This window comes from Zootoca vivipara, chromosome 16 (genome assembly GCF_965207765.1).
Source record: "Zootoca vivipara chromosome 16, rZooViv2.hap1.1, whole genome shotgun sequence".
NCBI classification, from domain to species: domain Eukaryota; kingdom Metazoa; phylum Chordata; class Lepidosauria; order Squamata; family Lacertidae; genus Zootoca; species Zootoca vivipara.
The window spans coordinates 36,902,077-36,923,159 of NC_142599.1; the positions used below are offsets into that span (position 1 = coordinate 36,902,077).

The 21,083-nt window shown below is 47.1% G+C and overlaps 1 protein-coding gene across 1 annotated transcript; it reads left to right on the top strand.

The window, feature by feature from the left end:
* The first annotated feature begins 6,356 nt into the window (after positions 1–6,356).
* LOC118076543 (uncharacterized) lies at positions 6,357–14,372 on the top strand. The gene is made up of 2 exons (XM_088659548.1): positions 6,357–6,495; positions 12,196–14,372. The coding sequence occupies exon 2, from the start codon at positions 12,218–12,220 to the stop codon at positions 12,902–12,904; it is 687 nt and encodes a 228-aa protein (XP_088515674.1). The 5' UTR covers positions 6,357–6,495; positions 12,196–12,217; the 3' UTR covers positions 12,905–14,372.
* The last annotated feature ends 6,711 nt before the right edge of the window (positions 14,373–21,083 follow it).

Here is a 21,083-nt window from a genome sequence, read left to right on the forward strand (position 1 = left end):
CCCCTGACCATTAGGTCCAGTCATGACAGACTGTGGGGTTGCAGCGCTCATCTCGCATTATTGGCCGAGGGAGCCGGTGTACAGCTTCCAGGTCATGTGGCCAGCATGACAAAGCCGCTTCTGGTGGACCAGAGCAGTGCACAGAAACGCCATTTACCTTCCCGCCGGAGCGGTCCCTATTTATCTACTTGCACTTTGATGTGCTTTCGAACTGCTAGGTTGGCAGGAGCTGGGACCGAGCAACGGGAGCTCACCCCGTCGCAGGGATTCGAACCACCGACCTTCTAATCAGCAAGCGTCCCAGGTATTGTCATAGGTATTGCCAAATAAAGTCATCCTTCACTGGGACAAGGGCAGCAACGTCTGTTGGTTTCACAGTCCCCTTCAAAAGCATAAGGCATGCCCTCCTACATTCCTCAGATGAAAACATCAGTGTCATCGCCCCCCCATCCCTGCACCTCCTCCTCAGAGCCAGAAGCCAGAGACAAGTGACCATAATGACCGCTCTTCATTGCCCGTGGCCTCTCACCACCCCTCATAACCATGACAGCGGCCTCACAGATGGACCCCACCCCCTTCGCTCCCCCACTCACTGCTTTCTTTACTGAGGAAAGGGGAATCAGTGGAAAACTTTCTTGGGGGGCATTCAGGTGGCCCAGATATTGTTTTCATGAAAACAGGAAGTGACGCCATTTTAAGGCAGGGTGAGGCATAGATTTAGGAAATATGTTAGAGCAGGGGTCAGCAAACTTTTTCAGCAGGGGGCTGGTCCAATGTCCCTCAGACCTTGTGGGGGGCTGGACTATATTTTTTTGGGGGGGAGAGAAAACAAATTCCTATGCCCCACAAATAACGCAGAGATGCATTTTAAATAAAAGGACACATTCTACTCATGTAAAAACATGCTGATTCCCGGACCGTCCACAGGCCAGATTTAGAAGGCAATTGGGCCGGATCCGGTCCCTGGACCTTAGTTTGCCTACTCATGTGTTAGAGGGACACACTGATCTGAACTAGCAGGAACACATTGAAATGTTGTACTGAAGGGAATGGCCCTTGAGAATTTAGGACTTTGTGTGACAAAGTGAGAAGCCGTGAATATTTATGGGCTTTTGTGACGATCCCAGTATTTTGGGGGCAATTGAACGGTATGATGAGGGGATGGGTTACTTTTTCTGAGACAGCAAAGAGCAAAGCTTTCCTACGGCAACAGTTCACATTAATAACCAAAGCATCCTTGCATACCTGTGTCACAGTCTAGCCAACACCCTATGAGACAGTCACCCCCCAAACAGTCACCCCCCCCAAAAAAAAAACATCCTGAGAGGTGTTAAGGGTGGCATGAGTTGCTCAGAGACCCCTATTCCGCTCAAAGAGCTGCAGTTCTCAGAGTGGTTTAACTATCATGGGACTGAAACTGCCTTGGTCACACTGGTTGATGATCTCCGGCGAGCTAGGGACAAAGGTGAGAGCTGCTTCCTAACGTAGTTCTGCTGGATCTCTCAGCGGCTTTTGACACCATCAACCATAATATCCTTCTGGTCCGTCTAGAGGGGTTGGGAGCTGGGGGCACTGTCATACAGCAGTTCCGCTCCTTCCTGGTGCACTACCTGGTGCAACTGGACTTCTCTGCAGAGGGCCTTCTCGGTGGTGGCGCCTGCCCTGTGGAACGCCCTCCCAACAGATGTCAAAGAGGAAAATAACTACCAGACTTTTAGAAGACATCTGAAGGCAGCCCTGTTCAGGGAGGCTTTTAATGTTTAATAGATTACTGTGTTTTATTTTTCTGTTGGAAGCCGCCCAGAGTGGCTGGGGAAACCCAGCCAGATGGGCGGGGTATAAATAATAAATTATTATTATTGTTATTATTCCTCCTGGGCCATGTTCAGAAAGTGGTGGAGTGTTCAGACCCCTGGGCACTCACTTGTGGGGTGCCTCAGGGTTCCGTTCTCTCCCCCATGCTTTTTAATATCTATATGAAGCCACTGGGAGAGATCATCGGGGGTGGGGGTGGGCTGGGTGTTCATCAGTATGCAGATGACACCCAGCTCTACCTCTCTTTTAAATCAGAACCAGTGAAGGCGGTGAAGGTCCTCTGTGAGTGCATGGAGGCGGTTGGAGGATGGATGGTGGCTAACGGATTGAGGCTGAATCCTGACAAGACAGAAGTACTGTTTGTGGGGGACAGGAGGCGGGCAGGTGTGGGGGACTCTCTGGTCCTGAATGGTGTAACTGTGCCCATGAAGGACCAGGTGCGCAGCCTGGGAGTCATTTTGGACTCACAGCTGTCCATGGAGGCACAGGTTAATTTTGTGTCCAGGGCGGCTGTCTAACAGCTTCATCTGGTACACAGGCTGAGACCCTACCTCCCCGCGGACTGTCTCACCAGAGTGGTGCATGCTCTAGTTATCTCCCGCTTGGACTACTGCAATGTGCTCTATGTGGGGCTACCTTTGAAGGTGACCTGGAAACTACAATTAATCCAGAATGCGGCAGCTAGACTGGTGACTGGGAGCAGCCGCCGAGACCACATAACACCGCTCTTGAAAGACCTGCATTGGCTCCCAGTACGTTTCTGAGCACAATTCAAAGTGTTGGTGCTGACCTTTAAAGCCCTAAACAGCCTCGGTCCAGTATACCTGAAGGAGTGTCTCCACCTCCATCGCTCTGCCCAGACACTGATGTCCAGTGCCGAGGGCCTTCTGGCGGTTCCCTCGCTGCGAGAAGCCAAGTTGCAGGGAACCAGGCAGAAGGCCTTCTCGGTGGTGGCACCCGCCCTGTAGAACGCCCTCCCACCAGATGTCAAAAAGAAAAATAACTACCAGACTTTTAGAGGACATCTGAAGGCAGCCCTGTTTCATCTTTTAATCCTTAAGAAATTAGTGTATTTTAATATTTCTGTTGGAAGCTGCCCAGAGTGGCTGGGGAATATCATTCCGTCTTCACATTCTATCAAAGCAAGGGACAGTAAAGAAAATGAGATGAACCGGAGAAGAACAGACTTTGAAACCACAGAACCATTATGTGGTTTATACTGCAAACTAAGTACAGGCACTACCATGACAGTGGCTTATTCGAAGAATGCAGTTGCCAGGCATGAGCACAGAGGGCAAGATGCCTGGGGCAAAACAACAAGGAAGGGCGATAGTCTCCATGCCTTGGGTGTGTGCTTCCTGAAGCTCTCTGTCTGTCCCCTGTTGGAAGCAGGATGCTGGGAGATCTGGACCCAGGAAGGCACTTCTTATGCTTATTTGTCTTATCACATTCTGCATTCCTGCAGTGCTACCCAGTGATGACAGACTACGCAGAGCATCTTCTTGCTAAGCGATTTAAGCAGGCATCGTGTTCAAAATCCTGGGAATTACCTTTCTCTTTATGCAAAGGAGGATTCCAGAGCTCTATAATTAACCCTAATTCACATGAGTCATCCTGCAATGTCAGGCGGTAAGCCACAATCCTTGAAATCACGCCTCTGAGCTCTCACCTTCTCTTCTGCGGTCTCAGCTAATTCTTCTTCATTGCTTTTTTCCCCTGTTCTCCTCCTCTCAGTGTCATATACGCCTCCTGTTTGGCAAACAAAACGTAAACATTACACTCTTCCAGTCTTTCAACTTTCAACACAGGTGCTGAGAAGTGTAGCCAGTGGGCAGGGATGGTGGGGCTTGTAGTCCAGTATGGTGATGGTGATGATTTTATTATTTATACCAGTGGTGTCCAAACTTTTTTCAAAGAGGGCCAGATTTGATGAAGTGAAGGGCCATGAGGGCTGACTAAAAACCTTTTTTTTAGGATTGAAGTTGTTGAGCTGTTTTTAGAGTTGAAGTTGTTGAGTTGTGTGGGGTTCTTTTTTTTAGGAATTTACCCCAGGAAATAAACTGCCACAAGGGCCAGATTAAACCAACCAGTGGGCTGGAATAGGTCCCTGAAACAGACTTTGGACATGCCTTCTTCAGGTATGCAGGGCTGAAGCCGGTTATGGCTTTAAAGGTCAGCACCAACACTCTGAATTGCATTCGGAAACATACTAGGAGCCTTCATCACCACAGCCTCATCCCAGTACGTTTCCAAGCACAATTCAAAGTGTTGGTGCTGACCTTTAGGGCTTTAAACAGCCTCGGTCCTATATACCTGAAGGAGCGTCTCCACCCCCATCGTTCTGCCCAGGCACGTAGCAAGGGAGGGGCAGGGGGCTGGCCGCCCCTGGCTCCAGTCTGGTGGGGGCAGCACGGGGGCAGTGCGCAGGGCAGCGCCGCTGGCCCCTGGCCGGCCCCTCGCATGCTGGCAACTGCCCTCGCCGCCTGCCGCCCGAGCGGAGTGCACAGGCCACCGCCGCCTGAGCCGAGCACACCGCCCGCTGCCGCCCAAGCAGAGTGCGCCGGCCGCCGCCCTCACACGCCACCGCGGATGGGCTGTGCATGTGTGGTCCGTCCCGGGGCGTGTGTCGTGATGTCACAACGCATGTGTCAGGCCGTGTCATTACGTACACTGCATATGTACCGCCCCGGGCAGCAAAGCAGCAACGTTCGCCACTGGTTCTGCCCGGACACTGAGGTCCAGTGTCAAGGGCCTTCTGGGGGTTCCCTCACTACGAGAAGCCAAGTTACAGGGAACCAGGCAGAGGGCCTTCTCGGTAGTGGCCCCTACCCTGTGGAATGTCCTTCCATCAGATGTCAAGGAAATAAACAACTATCTGACTTTCAGAAGTCATCTGAAGGCAGCCCTGTTTAGGGAAACTTTTAATGTTTAATAGATTATTGCATTTTAATGTTCTGTTGGAAGCCACCCACAGTGGCTGGGGAAACTCAGCCAGATGGGCGGGGTATAAATAATAAATTATTATTATTATTATTATTATTATTATTATTATTATTATTATCCCTGATAACACAAGAATAACATGACAACTGCATCTTTTCAAACATTATATAAATGGTTCAGACAACAGACATGAAAATTTTGCAAAAGAAGAACTAGAAGCTTGTCAGTTTTCCACCCCCAAATCCCATAATCTTGACGAAGATAAAAAAAGAAATAAAGGCACACTTGGAGGAAATAGGTGTTTGAAACCACCATAGCTGTTGGCAGCGAGAGCTCTGGCTGAAATGAGCTTTCCAGAGCCATCGGCTTAAATGCTGTTGGGTCACTACTGCTGAGCACCCAAGGCCTAGGGAAGATGGGGGTTGCTGATGGTGAGGAAAGCAGAAAGAAGGAGGAGTTGGTAGACAAAGTGGGTTCACGTTTGTGAGTTAAGGGATGTAACAAAGGAATGCAAGAGGCTGCCTACTGGAAAAGGCTATTGGCCCAGAATCCTCTTCCCCACAGTGGGGAACCAGATGCCTACCTGTATAAGAAGCTCACAAGGAGAACCTGAGCTCAAAAGCACGCTCCCCACTTCTCATCATAGCTGTCAACTTCCCCCCCCCTTTTTTTTTAATAATAATAAAGCTTTATTGGTTTCAAAAGTATACAAACAATTAAAAAAAGCAATGTACATCAACAATATGTTGTCGAAAAGAATAACCACACGACAACTTTCCCCCTTTTTTAAGGGAAATTCCCTTATTCTAAATAGGATTCCTCGCGAGAAAAGGGAAAAGTTGACAGCTATGCTTCTCATTGCTATAAACTGGTATTTGGAGGAACATGGTCATCATGGCTGTCGACCATCAATCACTTTATCCTCCATATCTTTGTCTAATCCTCTTTTAAAGTCATCCAAGTTGGTGGCGATCCCTACATCTCATTGGAGAGAACTCCATGATTTAACCAGGAAGTCTTTCCTGGTATATGTCCTGAATTGTCCATCCCTGTGGAATGTGAGCGGCACCCACCATAGGGTCTCAGGATGGGTGTCATAATTCCCCCATTCTGGAGCCCAGAAACTATTTTCTGGAGCATAGAGTGGTTCTTGATATAACAGAAGATGTCTTCTGCTCTTGCAGAATATCCATGTGGCATGTGATCTGCGATATGGCATGCGCCACCCTTGTGAGCATGACCATGTCCAACATGAAGTCCATCGTAACTGCATTTGCAATGCGTTCCGATCAGCATTGTCCATCACACTTATACATTTCTGTTCTGCTGCCGTCACAAGGCTGAGAACCAGAAGTCTGTTTTGCCTAATCACATCTCTGCCACAGGTGATACTCCCTTAGGCGTACTTCTTTCATCATCCCTGTTCTTTCTTATTGGTAGATTCACCCAAGGCAGGTGGGAAGATGTCCTAATTTCCTCCAGCTGATCAACTTGCAAACGAGCAAAGTGGCAAGGCATAAGAGAAAAATGAAGGTGACGAAGTCAAAAGCCATGCGTCCAGAAGGGTGACCGGGCGATTCTGAATTCATTCTGTCTTCTCTCCTTTAGAACTTATGCAGGAAATGAAGAGCCCAATCATAAGAGGGTGGTTCCAGAACCATATAAAAGGCCCTCGTCTTGGCACTGTTCACTATCATAACTGCAGATCTCCTTCACAGACGATTACCAGCCTATTGGGTAAGTCAGATTCATGGCTATGACATTGACATCCATGGGTGGAATACTTTTTTGAAAAAGACACCTGGGATGTAGTCAAGCAAGTGCTTTGTTCGGCGCAGACGTCTTAGATTCAAGGAACAATGCTGTGTGTGGTTGAACTATGGAACTCGCTCCCACAGGGGGCAGTGATTGCCCCAAACCGAGATGACTTTGAAAGAGGATTAGACAAATTGATGGAGGAAGGGCTATTGATGGCTATCAGCCATGATCACCATGCTCTGTTTCCACAGTTGAAGGCAGCAATGCTGCCTGGAAGTCTTCACAAGAGGTGGTGGGCAGCAGCAGCCATTCTCCCAGCACAGGACTAAGGGAAGTTTTCTGCTTTGTAGCAAGTTGGATCATTGCCCCCATCTAGCTCAGTATTGCCTACACTGACTGGCAGTGACTCTTCATGATTTCAGGCACAGCTCCCACCCAGCTCTATCTGGAGATGCCAGGGACTGCAACTGGGAGCCTCAGCATGCAGGACAGATGGGGAGATGGGGCTCTAGCAGATGCCCAGAGATGTCGTTGGCTTGTGCCAACCCTTGTCAGGGGGCTGTCAAGGGAGCAGCTTCATCAACGGGTCAGAAGGGAGTCTCAGAGCCTCGAAGGAAAAGTCAGCTCTTTTATTTAGGAAATTTAGAGATCATTCTGGCATGGCTGCCTCCATGAAGATGTTGCCAAGACTGGCTCATGGCATCTCCCCTCCTGCTACCCCTCCTCTTCCTGAAATCTTCCATGCAGACAGAAACTCTGGGGGAAGGAGGGACCCCTTCATTAGGCTTTTCTGACTTCCTGTTTAGCTACCAGTATGTTAATGCTCTGCATGACCTCAGAGTCAAAGGGGAAGGGGAGCTCAAGGCAGAGGGACCAGGCAGCGTCTGACCTCTCCCTGTCCTCTCCGTCAGACCCTGCACTCAGAGTGGGTCCCTCTGCAACCAGCCCTGTCCTTGAAGAACTCGCTGCCTTCTTCACTCTTCACTCAAGCCTTCTGCGTCTTCTACCTCCTGGGTTCCTCCCTCCTCTGATCTGTCTTCTGGATCCCACCACCACTCCCCTGGGTCTGAACCTCCTCCTCCTCCTCCTCCTCCTCCTCCTTCTTCTTCTTCTTCTTCTTCTTCTTCTTCAGCTTCCCTAAGGAGTTCCTCGGGACACGGGTGGCGCTGTGGTCTAAACCACAGAGCCTAGGGCTTGCCATTCAGAAGGTCGGCGGTTCGAATCCCCGCGACGGGGTGAGCTCCTGTTGCTCGGTCCCAGCTCCTGCCAACCTAGCAGTTCGAAAGCACAATTAAAGAGCAAGTAGATAAATAGGTACCGCTCCAGCGGGAAGGTAAACGGCATTTCCATGCACTGCTCTGGCCACATGACCCGGAAGCTGTCTGCGGACAAACGCCGGCTCCCTCGGCCAGTAAAGCGAGATGAGCGCCACAACCCCAAAGTCATCCGCGACTGAGCTTAACAGTCAGGGTTTCCTTTACCTTTACCTTTTACCTTTACCTGCCGCTCTTTGTCATCCAACCAATCCCTGACAGCCCTGCACATAATTAGCAAGGCTGTAACGGCTTTGTGGTTTAAGGGATTTGGCTTAAGTTGTGGTTTAAGGGATTTGTGGCTTCAGGTGAGGTGAGCGAAGCCATGATGTCACCTATTTGTGGTTGAGCACAGCTGAACCTTCTGCTCCCTTTGACAAATGGGGAATTAATTTGAATTTGTTACTGAGGGCTCCCAATGAGAAAAAAAGCCACAATTCAGCGACAGAGCATCAGCTTTTCCTGCAGAATTTCCCAGGCTGAATCTCCAGAGCTTTTTAGGAAAGTCTGTGGAAAACTTCTGCCCAAAAGCCTGATGACCCACAGCCACTCACTGTAGCTATCTGGTATAAGGCAACTTCCTGTGTTCCTACTTAAATCAGACCTTTCCTTAGAATGCATGCGGACTGGGACCTTATTTTAGGACTCAGCTCTAGACATTTTCATGTGGAAGGTCCCAGGTCCAGTCCCTAAGAATGATTTACAAATCCTAGAGAGCCTCTGCCCATCAGTGTGGGCAATCCTTAGCTAGATAGATAGACCAAAGATTTGACTCAGTATAAGCAGAAGTTCCGGCCACTCAGAACTCAGTTCTGGCCACTCTCTGGTGGGTACCACTGCCATTATAAGAGAACCTCATTCATTGAGAGTATATGGCATCTTGCCTTCTAAGGACTACATGGTTTAAGGGAGCAGTCTCCCTGAGATGGTTGGGTTCCAGCTGAGGAAAGACCTGGGTTGAAATTCCTTTTCAAGTGTGTCATTTGTTGGGTGGCATGGGCTGAAGAGTGTTGGTGTTGGTTGGGCTGTGCAGTGGGAAAGCTGGGAAGCAGAGCTCACTCCATCTGTTCTGCTGTGACAGGCCTTATCCAACAGGCCTTCTCCTCTCATCTCAGCTGTTCCCTGGGGACAGACATTCCATTAGGCTGCCCCAGCAGGAGAGATAGGAAGAAGGGCTCATTTCATCAGCTTTGCTGAAGGCCCAGTTCCACCAGGCACCTCCTGTCCCTGAACTGTGCCAGCATTTGGTCATTATAGGAGCAACTGTTTAGAAACTGGTTTCTGAGTTTTGTTTTCCTCTTCCCTCCCAGTCCCCTTTCCCTTGTGTGCTGTGTTTATTTTATTTTTATTTTTTTGTTTAGATGGTAATCCTGTGGGTAGGAACTGTCTTATTTTGATTGTATGTAAGCTGCTCTGGGAACATTTTTGGCAGAAGAACAGGGTACAAATGCCTTAAATAAATAAATAATAATAATAATAATTAATAATAATAAATAATAGCAATAACAATAGCAATAGCAATAGCAATAACAATAACAATGATATGGCCATAGAATGAAAGGAATCTGGCTGGTGACCACAAATTTCAATCCTGCCGGCTGCAGGGTTCTGCTTTGCCAGCATGTTCCTTGCAGGAAACGCCCTGGCAAAACAGCACCCTGTATTTGTAATAGAACTCAGATGCATTTTCATGAGGCTTAGTCATCATAATCATAATTGCAAACTGATGCGCAAATCGCAGAACTGAACATAAATTGGGGGACATGAGGAACCCAGAAGAAACTCAGAGCTTCACTCAGCACTAATTTTGACGCAATTGCTTGAGCCAGATGGATACTTTTTTTAGCTTGGCCCGAATATAAGCCACACTTTTTTCCCCAAGTGTCGACCATGAAATGTTGAAGTGCGGCTTATATTTGGGGCAATACGGTATTCTTTGAAGGAATTTGCTGAGCATGGTGCTTCATCCACTCCTTCCTGCTAATAGCTTGTGCAGCAATATAATAATGGACCGGTTTATTACTGTGGGAGCAGCACAATTTGTTCAGGTGCTTAATGGGAAACTCTGTGCCTCAACCTGTTCCAACTGCTCCAAATGGTTGATTTTTTTATGCTGTTGCATTGAAAAGGTGAAGGATCCAGGGGCTAAGATCTTCCTTTGCATTAAGGATGGGGAACCTCAGGCCCAGAAGAGGAAGAAGTGGCCTTCCAGGTTTCTTTCTCTGTGTTACCCTTGAAACTCTCTCTGGGCCACCCACCCACCCACAACTCAACAGCTCTCCTGTATGCCTTTGTCGAGTAGTGTTCCTAAGCTTGAGCTTGCCGTTGGGCTGAAAAATGCTTCCTGCTTGCCTAGATGAAGCTTGGAGACATGGGTATGTGTGTTTCTGTGTAGAAACCTCTGATTTTGGAGGGCTACATTCCCTCCTCTCCAGGCCCAAGGTACCCCACTCTTGATGTAAAGCAAGAACTTTGCTCCTGAATCCTGAATCACTCTGTCGGTGGAACCAATGCTTTTTTCTGGGGTACACAGGGGTATGCATACCCCTAAACCTTTTGAGAATCTTTGTACTTTTGTCCATTTACTGTATTTACTTTTCCCGATTTGAACTATAAAATGGTGGGGTTTCTTGAGTCAAAATGAGAGTACCCCTAAACATTTTCTTTTTTAGGAAAAAAAGCACTGGGTGGAACAATGTATTAACAGATGCAGCAGATGAAAAAGGGTGCAGAACCCTTTCCCCCAAAAAGTGTCGCAGTGTCTTTAAATTTCTTTAAATTGTAGTGCTCTTGGAAAAAGACTTTCCGATTTCAGCAAGTGTTCTAAGGACATTTTCTGCTTTTATTAATAAGTTTGATTGCTCTTATTGAAATGGTGCTGGGGCTTCCTCACCAGTAATCCGCTCCAAACTCTGTGGCTTGTTTTTATGGAGTTTTATTTATATACATATGTACAAGAAAGAGCAACAAAAAGCATGACTGTTCTATCCCGAGTCAGAATCTGGAAGCACCCCGCTTCGTGACTTCCTCCAACAGAACACACTGGGCATTCGGAATCTCCTCCTCTCTGCCCGCCTCTTTTCACCCCTCCATTGTTGGGGTGATGGGGCTGCTGGAGAACCCTCCCCACTGGAACTGCCCAGCCGGGGGGCTGGTGCTGTCTCCTCTGGCACCTCCCCTTCCTGAGTGCTCTGATCTGACCCTCCAACACTTCCCTCTGGGAACCTTTCCCTCTCAGCATTATCAAGGGTCTGCACTGCTGTCTGAGGGTCAGCACCACCTTCTGCGAACAGTTCTGAAGTGCTGCCGTCCTGGGCTCCTACTGCATCAGGGAGCCCTTGTCCACACTTTCTGGACTCTCCGCTGACCCCTGGTGGTCCCCTGACACTTACCCACTGCATGCTTTTTCAGTTTGATGTACAGCGATACCTTGCTAGACGAAGACCTCGCACGAAGAAAAACTCGCAAGACGAAAGCGTTTTGCGAGTTTTTTGGAGACTCGTAAGACGAAGTTTCCTATGGCCGTGCTTCGCAAGACAAAGCAGGGCAGGCACACGAATGGGAGAGCGGCTGTCTGGTTGGGCGTGCGAATGGCTGCTGGGGAAGGAGGGAGCATGGCTGCGTGGAGGCGCCGAGCAGAAGTTGCAGGGCTTCCGGAGCAGCTGTCTGGTTGGGCGCGCGAATGGCTGCTGGGGAAGGATACTCTCCAATATTTCTCTGATGAAAATAGGGAAGTCCTAAGGGGACATGGGAGGCGCTGTGGGTTAAACCACAGAGCCTAGGCTTGCCGATCAGAAGGTCGGCAGTTCGAATCCCCACAACGTTGCTGGGTCCCAGCTCCTGCCAACCTAGCAGCTTGAAAGCACGTAAAAGTGCAAGTAGATTATTAGGTACCACTACAGCGGGAAGGTAAACGGCGTTTCCGTGTGCTGCTCTGGTTCGCCAGAAGTGGCTTTGTTGTCATGCTAGCCACATGACCTGGAAGCTGTATGCCGGCTCCCTCGGCCAATAACGCGAGATGAGCGACGCAACCCCAGAGTCGGTCACGACTGGACCTAATGGTCAGGGGTCCCTTTACCTTTTTTAAGGGAAAGCAGGACATTCTGGGATCAAATCAGAAATCGGGCAGCTTCTCTAAATCCGGGACTGTCCCTGGAAAATAGGAGTGAGGAGGGTGTGTGAATGCTGTTCTCATGTTCTATGTTTTGATGCTTTAATCTGTGCTTTAAAGCTTGTGTATTAAATGTTTCATTTGCTTTTGTAATCAGCTCTGAAACTTATAGTGAAGGTATATTTCCAAGACCAACAGCAACAGAACGGTGACAGTACCTGTAAGGATAATAATAATTCTTGCACATTTTTCCAGGTCTTGTCCATACTCCCAGGAGATGTATCCGCCCCAGAATAGAGATGGTCAAGATTCCTGTGATGATTATGGAGCACCAGTGTCTTCTGAGCCATCGTGGGACCCCTGTCACTCTGTGAGCTCGGGCTCCGCGGTGGACTACTGTGGTACATCATCACAGCAATACTATCCCCCTGCACAACAGTATTGCCCTCCTGAACAAAAGTACTGCCCTCCTGCACAAAAATACTGCCCACCTCAGCAAAAATACTGTCCTCCTGCACAAAAGTACTGCCCTCCTCAGCAAAAATACTGCCCGCCTCAGCAAAAATACCGCCCTCCTCAGCAAAAGTACTGCCCTCCTCAGCAAAAATACTGCCCGCCTCAGCAGAAATATTGCCCTCCCGCCCAGAAATACTGCCCTCCTGCGCAAAAGTACTGTCCTCCCATTCAAAAGTACTGCCCTCCAGTCCCAAAATGCTGCCCGCCTCAGCAAAAATATTGCCCTCCTGTGCAACAATGCTGCCCTCCGGTTCAGAAATGCTACCCACCCAAGCAGCAGAAGTATTGCCCTCCCGTGCAGCAGTACTGCCCTCCCATCCAACGGTACTGCCCTCCCGTCCAGACATGCTGCCCACTGCCTCAGCAGACTTACACACCGGTTGGAGAGCCCGAGATCTGCCAGATACAACAAGTCTGCCAAGCGCCACCGCATCTTCTGAAGAAGTAGCTACGAATACAGATAAAGGAAAATGGGCTCACTGGGACATTTTTCATCTGCCTAGAAATGTTGTTCCTTTCCTTCCTTCTTGTGGTCCACACAACACCTGTGCCCTGTAAGGCAGGGCATTAACCACCTCTGTGGTTAATTCACGGCAGTTTAAATTCAGCACACAGTGTTCTGTGCGCTTCCCTAGTAAGGATTATTCATTTGCTCCCCATGTGTAAGGCCAAATTACTGCTAATGCTTCCTGCGCATCTAGCTGCATCTTAAGAAATTGGTCGTTTTGCTTGACCCAACTCCACCTTCCTGGAGAATTTGGCTGCTTTCAAGCCCAGCGGTCTGTCAGAAATGTGGGAAGACCTTTCGATTTAATTCAGCTTTGACCCGCTGAGATTGAGCCAGTCTGATGGCATTTGCTCAAGGCAGGCCCGTCTTACCAATAGAGGCTAGTGGCGCGGGGCACTAGGGTGCCAAGTTCTGGAGGGCGCCAGGCGAGAGTTCGGGGAACACCGAATGAGCGCGCTGAGTGAGCAAGGGTGTGTGCGCCACTCCCGCCGAGCACCGACTCAGTTTTTTCCCAATTTAGCCTTCAGATGCAGAATTCTGTGGGGCAGAGGGCTAAAAGGAGGGAAACCGAACTGACGCTCAGCGGGAGCAGCGCACGTGCCCTCGTTCGCTCAGCGCAGGTGTGCTGCCTGGTGTAGCCACGGTGGCATGAAGTGTCCAGCTGAGCCGGGAGGCTCCGCGTCCAGCCTCCGCCTCTTCCCCGCCAGAGGAGCCGCCCTCCAGCTGCTGCCCGCCTCCTCCAGCCCTAAAAAAAGGCCGACAACTCTGGGAAAGGGGGGATGGACACCGGAGGGATCTTTGCACCACGGCGCCGGGTATGCTTAAGACGGCCCTGGCTCAAGGCCACACTGAAGTATGGGACTCAACAGTAGCATGCTTTCAGTGGACTAGGGAGAATAGACCACTCCCCTATAGGGTCCAAGAGCCCTCCCACCACCTTCCCAAAACCACCCAGCTTTGGGAAGGAGGCAGCAGGGCTCAATAATCCTGTCAGAGGCCTGCTGCCTCCTTCCCAGAACCCAGGAAGCTTCTGCCTGGCTTAGGGAGGGAGGCGCAATTGTCACACATGCAACGTCACACACACACACCACACCACACCATCACACTTACAAGCTGGCCTTGTTCCCCTATGAAAAATTTCACTGTATGCCAATGGGACTCATAGTGCATAAGCTACTCCACACACTGAAGCATGGGTTTCGTAGTCTTTACGAAATAACGTATTCTTGCTCATGGGAACTGTTAATGTTTGCTGTGTTTTGTTGAAAGCTGCTATTTATTGGAGATATATTATTGGTGCTGATATTTATTGGAGATCTTTTGTGTGGACTCATTTAATTTGCTGTTACTATCCTCATCCTTTGGACAAGTATGCATGCAACAAAATAAAAGCATTTCCAAAAATAAATCCATCTCTCGTGGCTCCTTCGGTTCTCTCCAATTTTTGTTTATGTTTTTTATTTATATTAATGTTTCAGTTTTGATTTAAAAGTTATTTTATTAGAATTGAATGTTAAACCACTCTGTGAGTTGTAACGCTGCAAGGAAAATAAGAGGAAGCTCCTAACAATTCTCTCCATTTTTAAAAAAAATGGTTTTTATTAAGTTTTTAAATGATACATCTCAAAATAAACATTTTGCATAATACCATATATCCAATTACTTCCCCCTTCTCCTTCCATGGTTCATTTCACTTGCTTATCATTCCTACATATTTTCTTGTAACCATTCTAGTCAGTTCTCCAATTTACATCATTCAAATATTCATCATGCTGTTGAGTTTATCTTAATGGTGCCACTGTCTTCAGCTGTATACAGTTGTTTTCCAAATACTCAGCAAAGATTTTCCACTCCTCTTTAAATAAATACACTCCTTGCTGTCTTATTCTATACTAGCTGGCCTGGCCACACATTGCTGTGGCTCATCCCTGTGTTTCCCCCCACCCTGTCCTGATCCATGACCTATCCCGTCTCCTCCCCACCACCACCACCACCACCACCCCGGGTCATCCCTGTGATTTCCCCCACCCTGTTCTGACCCATGACCTATCCCGTCTCCTTCCCCCCCACCCCCCAGTTCATCCCTGTGATTTCCCCCCACCCTGTCCTGACCCATGACCTATTCCGTTCCCTCCCCCCTGCGACGGACCTCCCTTCGGACTCTCAAATTCCCCCTGTTGTCTTTTATTTCTCTGTGGTGAAGATCGGGACTCTCTTAAACTCCCTTCTACACCAGACTCTTGAGGTCCGCCTAAAATAGGAATCTCCCCTTTCTCTAAGGGTCTTTCAGCAACAAGGGTACTCCTATCCAGCTAACGTGGCCAGTTTCAGGCTTGGCTCTGGGTTACTAGGAATAAAGCTCCTTTTTGCCTCAAGTCCAGGGCTTCCTTTGTCTAGGGTCCCTCCCTGTTACTGTTACCTCAGCACACAGGGCAACAATGTGGCACTCCTGAGATTTTCCGTCCCTTCACCCCTCCTTTGGCTGACTCCAGGACCTGACTTATCACCTTGTAAGTCTTAGTGTCCCGTTCTTCGAGTTTACCACCTTTTGAGCCCACCTGCCTTGCTGAATCAAACAGTCAATGATATTTCTTAGCACAACAAGAACTAGGCTTTATTTTTAATATAACAAAACTGTTTCAGTATTTCATTTGTTTACAGTATACTTTCTTCATTCAGATGTATAACTCTAATTCCTACTTGTTCTCTCCTAACCACCACGATCCTGGCCCCACACTCTTCCAGTCACCACTCTCCCCCGCCCTCTCCTCCTGACCAACGGCTGCTCCCTCATTTAAAAGAGTGGAATGTCCCACCTCTCTGCAGCCAACTGTCACTTTAACAGAGTAAGTGTAACTTAACTCTTAACAACCTGGAGATATTCCCCAAACCCTTAAACTAAGATCAATCCGTCACACACACCCAACACCCACCCAGGCAAGTCCCCACCTCCATTCGGCCTAGTCTGTAAAAGTGAGCTGAGATGCTATGGAGAGGAAAGGTTTTCTAGATGCAGTACCAGTGTATCCGCCACTAGAGGGCAAAGGTTTTATAGCTGCAGTACCAGTGTATCCGCCACTAGAGGGCAAAGGTTTTATAGCTGCAGTACCAGTGTAGCCGCCACTAGAGGGTGCTGTTTTGCAACTTCTTCTGGCTTCTTTTCCCCAGCATGCACTTTTGGGTGAGTTGTGTGTTCTGAAACACAGGGTTTTTGGAGGTTTTATATTGTGCAGGTGTGACATCTGTCTACACAAACTTTCCTATAGCATAGCTGCCAAGTTTTCCCTTTTCTCGCGAGGAAGCCTATTCAGCATAAGGGAAAATCCCTTTAAAAAAGGGATAACTTGGCAGCTATGCTATAGCCTTCGGACATTTGCGTGTGATGTTATGTCAAAATTTCACCTCAATCGGTCAAGTGGTTTTGGTGAAAAGTGGAAACACACCCACATGCCCAGTTTACATTTATAGAGAGAGAGATATTAAACCTCCTAGTTCTGTAAATTCTATCATCTTGAGTTCCTAGTCTTTCTTACTTGGGACTTCCCTTACTTTCCATCTTTGGGCTAACAAAATTCAAGTCACCATTGTTGCATACATAAATATATATTTTTTCCTGACACCTGGGAACTTTAGTCTGAACTATTCATAACAGAAAGGCCTCCAGTCTTTTGGGAATGTTTTTTTAAACAATCTTTTCAACTCATTATAAATCATTTCCTAATATTCTTTAACCTTCTTTGGCTTCTCCTCAGAATCAGATCATATAAATCTTTCGCCTTTTACACCTAAAAATTTTCAGGACTCTCTTAAGGCCACACCCTCTCCCCAGCCATACTTGCTCTCCTAAAACCACCCGCCCCTACATCCCCCACCGGCAAAACTTCACATCTGCCTTGAATGTATTTGCCTTACTGGAATGTGTCCTTGAATTCTGAAAATGGGTGGATCTACACATGGTGTGTGTGTGTGTGTGTGTGTGTGTGTGTGTGTGTGTGTGTGTGTGTCTGTGTGTCTGAAACCACACTATAAATAAGTCAGAAATTAAATCATTATATCGAAAAGGGAAAAAACCGCTATGTAAAATTGCATAGAAAAGGGTTTTTTGCTCTACAGCACCATCTGGTGTTTCATGTTTATAAGGCATTCAAAATGCTGCTTTTTGACTAATGTAGCTGAGTCCAATGTCTGTTGCTTGCCTGGGTGGTGTGTGGGTGTGTGGATAGAAACTAGTCTACTGTACAAAGGTACAATCTACATTCACAGCTCTGCCCACTTTTGCCCTGCCCACCACCGGCATGTGGTCAACAGAAAGTTTCCAAGATGGAACGCCCTCCCATCAGATGTCAAAAAGGAAAACAGCTACCAGATTTTTAGAAGACATCTGAAGGCAGCCCTGTTTAGGGAGGCATTTAATGTTTAAGAAATTAGTGTATTTTAATGTTTCTGTTGGAAGCCGCCCAGAGTGGCTGGGGAACCCAGCCAGATGGGCGGGGTATAAATAATTTAGTAGTAGTAGTAGTAGTAGTAGTAGTAGTAGTATTATCATTATTATTAACGCAGCCCTCAAAAATATGGTTTCCCGCCACTGTTTTACATTAAGAACTGAGCTAGAAAAAGCAGAAACTCTTCTCTTTGCAGCTGCCTTTGGGGTATTTTTTCCCCCAGGGGCTGGACACACTGGGTCCAATTCTGGCCACATTAACATATTGGATTTTCCCACTGATTTTATTTATTTATGGGTAGCTCTCCCTTCCGTTCCTGAAGAAATTTAAAAATTGTTTCTTAGGACTCAGTTACAATAGTAAAAAAGAAGAAGAAACAGTATTTTGAGTGCGTTATAAACATGCAACACCAGATGGCACTGGAGAGCAAAAGAAATCTTTGGATTTTACATAGCGATTATTTTCATTTGTTAGAACGATTAAATTTCTGACTTATTTTTAGCGGAGTTTTTCCTGTGTGTAGATCCACCCTCAATCTGAACAGGAAGTGACCCATCCAAACAATGGTTCATATATGTGTGTCTATGTGTGTGTGTGTTACCTGAGAGGTGCCGGAACGGAATTCCAATGAGTTCCAATGGAACAAAGCTCTCTCTCTCTCTCTCTCTCTCTCTCTCTCTCTCTCTCTCTCTCTCTCTCTCTGTGTGTGTGTGTGTGTGTGTCCTCCTGCTCTAGCCACTCCATTCCATTTCCTTGAAGTGGGTCAGATCTGGAAGACAATTGCATCATAATGAGTTGTTGTTTATGCACTGGTAACTTCGAGGTTAGATTACTGCAATGCATTATATGTAGGGCTGCCTCTGAAGACAGTTCGGAAACTTCAGCTGGTGCAGAATCCAGCGGCCAGGTTGCTCATTGGAGCAAGACAGTTTGTGTATATTGCACCGATCCTGGTCCAACTGCACTGGCTACCGATTCGTTTCCGGGCCTAAATCAAAAGTGCTGGTTTTGACCTATAAAGCCATAAATGGCTCAGGACCGTAATACCTCAAGGACCGCCTCCTTCCGTATGAGCCAGTTTGTGCATATTGCACCGATCCTGGTCCAACTGCACTGGCTACCGATTCGTTTCCGGGCCTAAATCAAAAGTGCTGGTTTTGACCTATAAAGCCATAAATGGCTCAGGACCGTAATACCTCAAGGACCGCCTCCTTCCGTATGAGCCTACCCAGACCCTGAGATCATCTTCCGAGGCCCTCCTTTATGTGCCTCCTCCTTGAGAGAACGGGGCCTTCTCTGCAGTGGCTCCCAGTCTGTGGAATGCTCTCCCCAGGGAAGTTCACCTGGCACCTTCATTACACACCTTTAGGTGCCAGGCAAAAATGTTCCTTTTTAACCAGGCCTTTGGTTGATTTGTTTGACATCCTATACCCGTTTAAAATGTGGCACTTTTCGGGGGGGGGGTGTTATTGGGCTGTTGTTTTTATTCTGATTATATACGTTGTGATCCTTTCTGTGAACTGCCCTGAGACCCCCAGGTATAGGGCGGTATATAAATTAAATAAATAAATATAATAATAATAATAATAATAATAATAATAATAATAATAATAGGTGTTGTGCCCTGAAAGTTTCCCCCTTTCCTGCAGTTTTGTAGAGTAGATATCTGTAAGAGTTCAGCACAGCTTGCTAGAATGAGCACTTATTCCAGTAAGGCCAACCTGAATGAAAGAGTGGAAGATGTGAGACCATGTGTCCTTTAGAGACAGAGCCACCTGGGTCCCCACGTGAGTCATAAAACATTGATTCAGCACTTCAAGGGTTGTGTAGAGTAGCATGGGAATATCTCAGCCATCACATTCCTATGTTGTCTGTATGTTATGACTACTTCAGACACTCCAAGTGTCAGGGAATGGTCTGAATCATTCAGTCTTTACCACAAGCGTCCACTTGTTATGGTTTTAGTCTTGTTTTAAATATATTTGTTGTTTCTGTGTTTAAACCTGCCTTGATTCTCTATAGTGTAAATTGCCTTTGAGATACTCATTTAGAAAGTGATTAATAAATCAATGATGGTGGATAATAATAATAGGTAGAAATATCTGGTTTTCATCTGGTCATGGGGCTCCATTTAGTTAGTTTTACACACACACACACACACACACACACACACACACACACACACACAACTCTGCTCTTGTTATATGTATTTTTTTCCACTGTGTCTCACTTGTTTGTTTGTTTGTTTTTTGTGCATCTTATTGTACATTTTATTTGGACATGTGGGGGAAGGCAATGAATGAATTTAAAAAGAGCCCTGTAAGACTCAGCCTGGAAGGATGATAAAGTCATTTTGGACTCACAGCTGTCCATGGAGGCACAGGTTAATTCTGTGTCCAGGGCAGCTGTCTACCAGCTCCATCTGGTACGCAGGCTGAGACCCTACCTGCCTGCGCACTGTCTGGCCAGAGTGGTGCATGCTCTAGTTATCTCCCGCTTGGACTACTGCAATGGGATCTGCATGGGGCTACCTTTGAAGGTGACCCAGAAACTACAACTAATCCAGAATGTGGCAGCTAGACTGGTGACTGGGAGTGGCTGCTAAGACCACATAACACCGGTCCTGAAAGATCTACATTGGCTCCCAGTACATTTCCGAGCACAATTCAAAGTATTGGTGCTGACCTTTAAATCCCTAAGCGGCCTCGGGTCCAGTATACCTGAAGGAGCATCTCCACCCCCATCGTTCAGCCCAGACACTGAGGTCCAGCTCCAAGGGCTTTCTGGTGGTTCCCTCCCTGCAAGAAGTGAGGTTACAGGGAATCAGGCAGAGGGCATTCTCGGTAGTGGTGCCCACCCTGTGGAACACCCTCCCATCAGATGTCAAGGAAATAAACAACTGTCTGACTTTTAGAAACAGACCTAATTGGGGAAGTTTTTAATGTTTTATGTTTTTTTTAAAAAAATTCTTTATTGTTTTAATAGTTTAAAATACAGAAACAAGAAAAAAGAAAAAAATACAAAAAATACAAAAAGAAAGATACAACAACAATAAAAACAACGCTTCCAATTATTCTCTCTGTAATTTGTGTTTTCATTATTTTATCGCACAGTTGTAACTATCTACTTGCCATTTCATTTCTTTTGTCTCCATATTTTTTATTTCTTATAATAAATAATAATAAATGTTTTATGTTTTATCACATTTTAAATATTCTGTTGGGAGCCATCAGTGGCTGGGGAAAACCAGCCAGGTGGGTGGGCTATAAATTATCATCATCATCATCATCATCATCAAATTTAAAAATCTGGGGGGGGGAGAGAAGTTAACAGAAAAATAGAGAAAGAATGAGTGAGGAATGCTTCATGTGAATTGATGGTGACGACATTGCTCAGCTGACTTCATGCCGAAGCACGGGAGAATTTCTGCTTTCTGAGTGTGGCTAATAGCGTCCACAGCATGGATGATCGTCTCGAGATGTACTGGACATGTTTCGCTCACGCGAGGGCCTCCGTCAGTTCTATCTCCACCACTAATTGCTCTTGATGCATCCCAACAATTCATTGCCCAATTCATATGTTACAATAGCGACATCTTGTGCAACTGATAATTGTCATGTTGCTAAGGAGTGACTCATACTTACCATGTACGCTTCCACAGATGAGTCACATGGAAA